The 2,773-nt window shown below is 39.2% G+C and overlaps 1 protein-coding gene across 1 annotated transcript; it reads right to left on the bottom strand.

The window, feature by feature from the left end:
• Positions 1-762: 762 nt before the first annotated feature.
• On the bottom strand, positions 763-1,935 carry LOC138368716 (glycophorin-binding protein-related antigen-like). Its single transcript, XM_069331439.1, has one exon. It carries the CDS (start codon positions 1,933-1,935, stop codon positions 763-765), a length of 1,173 nt encoding a protein of 390 aa, XP_069187540.1.
• Positions 1,936-2,773: the final 838 nt, after the last annotated feature.

The raw sequence follows: 2,773 nt of genomic DNA, 5'->3' as shown, positions 1-2,773 counted from the left end.
TGCACACTATATATATATATATATATATATATATATATATATATATATATATATATATATATATATATATATATATATATATATATATATATATATATATATATATATAATTTGTTGGGTGGATATAGTACCGGGCTGCTACCAGGAGAGAGAGAGAGAGAGAGAGAGAGAGAGAGAGAGAGAGAGAGAGAGAGAGAGAGAGAGAGAGAGAGAGAGAGAGAGAGAGAGAGAGAGAGATGATAAAGACGACCAGGGGGGGGGGGGAAGAAGGTGGAGAAAGGAGACAGCAGTAAACCAGGGTGGGTTGGCACTATCTTGAGTCACTGTCTTCCACCTCACTCGGTTACTAAGGACACCCTCACCATCTTATAGTTCCGGGATAACCGCCTTGACGATCTCTGTCAATGTGAAATTTATCATAAACTTCCGCTTCGTCTAGTGAGTCGTGTTGTCCGTATATATATATATATATATATATATATATATATATATATATATATATATATATATATATATATATATATATATATTCCGTAGCCCGTCCTCCTAAGATTTCCCAACGTCAAGAAACTGTCGTACTAAAGTGCCCCCTCTTATCATATCCTAATGTGCCAGAGGACCCAAAACAGAAAACGGGACAGTATTTCACTCTCGCGAGCCGCTACTATTTTCTAGTACGACATTTTTGTTGGGCTTAGGTAGAATAGACGTCGAAATGTGACGTTCTTTTAAGAGGACGGGTTGTTTACTGAACTACATGTGTCAACCACTGCACCACACTGCACTCTTGGAGAAATCTTGTGCATTTACAGTGGTCCATGGGACTCCTTGTGCATTTACAGAGGACCATAGGACTCCTTGTGCATTTACAGAGGACCATAGGACTCCTTGTGCATTTACAGAGGACCATAGGACTCCTTGTGCATTTACAGAGGACCATAGGACTCCTTGTGCATTTACAGAGGACCATAGGACTCCTTGTACATTTACAGAGGACCATATGTCTCCTTGTGCATTTACAGAAGACCATATGTCTCCTTGTGCATTTACAGAAGACCATATGTCTCCTTGTGCATTTACAGAAGACCATATGTCTCCTTGTGCATTTACAGAAGACCATATGTCTCCTTGTGCATTTACAGAAGACCATATGTCTCCTTGTGCATTTACAGAAGACCATATGTCTCCTTGTGCATTTACAGAAGACCATATGTCTCCTTGTGCATTTACAGAAGACCATATGTCTCCTTGTGCATTTACAGAAGACCATATGTCTCCTTGTGCATTTACAGAAGACCATATGTCTCCTTGTGCATTTACAGAAGACCATATGTCTCCTTGTGCATTTACAGAAGACCATATGTCTCCTTGTGCATTTACAGAAGACCATATGTCTCCTTGTGCATTTACAGAAGACCATATGTCTCCTTGTGCATTTACAGAAGACCATATGTCTCCTTGTGCATTTACAGAAGACCATATGTCTCCTTGTGCATTTACAGAAGACCATATGTCTCCTTGTGCATTTACAGAAGACCATATGTCTCCTTGTGCATTTACAGAAGACCATATGTCTCCTTGTGCATTTACAGAAGACCATATGTCTCCTTGTGCATTTACAGAAGACCATATGTCTCCTTGTGCATTTACAGAAGACCATATGTCTCCTTGTGCATTTACAGAAGACCATATGTCTCTTTGTGCATTTACAGAAGACCATATGTCTCCTTGTGCATTTACAGAAGACCATATGTCTCCTTGTGCATTTACAGAAGACCATATGTCTCCTTGTGCATTTACAGAAGACCATATGTCTCTTTGTGCATTTACAGAAGACCATATGTCTCCTTGTGCATTTACAGAAGACCATAGGACTCCTTGTGCATTTACAGAAGACCATAGGACTCCTTGTGCATTTAGTTTTGGTCTCCGCATTATTGAATGGTTATAAATGCAACATGGGAACAACTTTTCTAATAAACTTAGGTCTTGAGAGCTTAAAATTACTTTCCCCATTGTCACTGTTGTGTAATACAAGAAGAATTAAGAAAAGAGTAGACGGCCTATTTGCCCATACGAAGCTCGTCCCTAAAACTCATTCATATGTATGTCTAACCTACGCTTGAAACAAAGTCAAGTGCTCCAACGTCTGTTATATTACCCGGTAGTTTGTCTTATAGATATACCACCCTATTTTGTAACCAGTCTTTACCCAGGTCTTTCCTTAATTTCAAGTTTATACAATTTATGTTCATCGTTTCGTCTTCTATTTTGCATTGGTAAATTTAACACATTAATATCTCTCTTTTTAATTACTTGTATTCATTTATATATTCCATAATACCACCCTTGACTTTTTACATTATCTCTAGAGAACGTAAATTACTATTTTTTAACACATTATTTGAAACCGAATCCATGTCCATTCAGCAGTATTACGACCAAACTTGAACTTCATAATCTAAATGAGGCCTAACAAGAGCATGATAAAGCTGAAGAATAACTTCACTGAATAAATCACAGAAAAAGTAACTCGTCCTATTCATCCTCCTCCCCCACCCCCTACCCCCCCCCCCCACCCCATCTTGCCTCTCTTAAGCATCGAAGTCCAAGCAGCAGGACGTCATTGTGAGCGCTTTCGGATCCCCTTCATCCCTGCGGCTATGATTTATCGTCTTGTGTGGTTATGGGAAGGGGAGAGTGAGGAGGTATTTGGTTATATTCCCTGCTTAACCATGCATGAATCTCTTTCTCTGTCTCTCTCTCTCTCTCT

This window comes from Procambarus clarkii, chromosome 26 (assembly GCF_040958095.1).
Source record: "Procambarus clarkii isolate CNS0578487 chromosome 26, FALCON_Pclarkii_2.0, whole genome shotgun sequence".
Lineage (NCBI taxonomy): Eukaryota > Metazoa > Arthropoda > Malacostraca > Decapoda > Cambaridae > Procambarus > Procambarus clarkii.
This window is presented reverse-complemented; position numbering and strand designations above follow the sequence as displayed.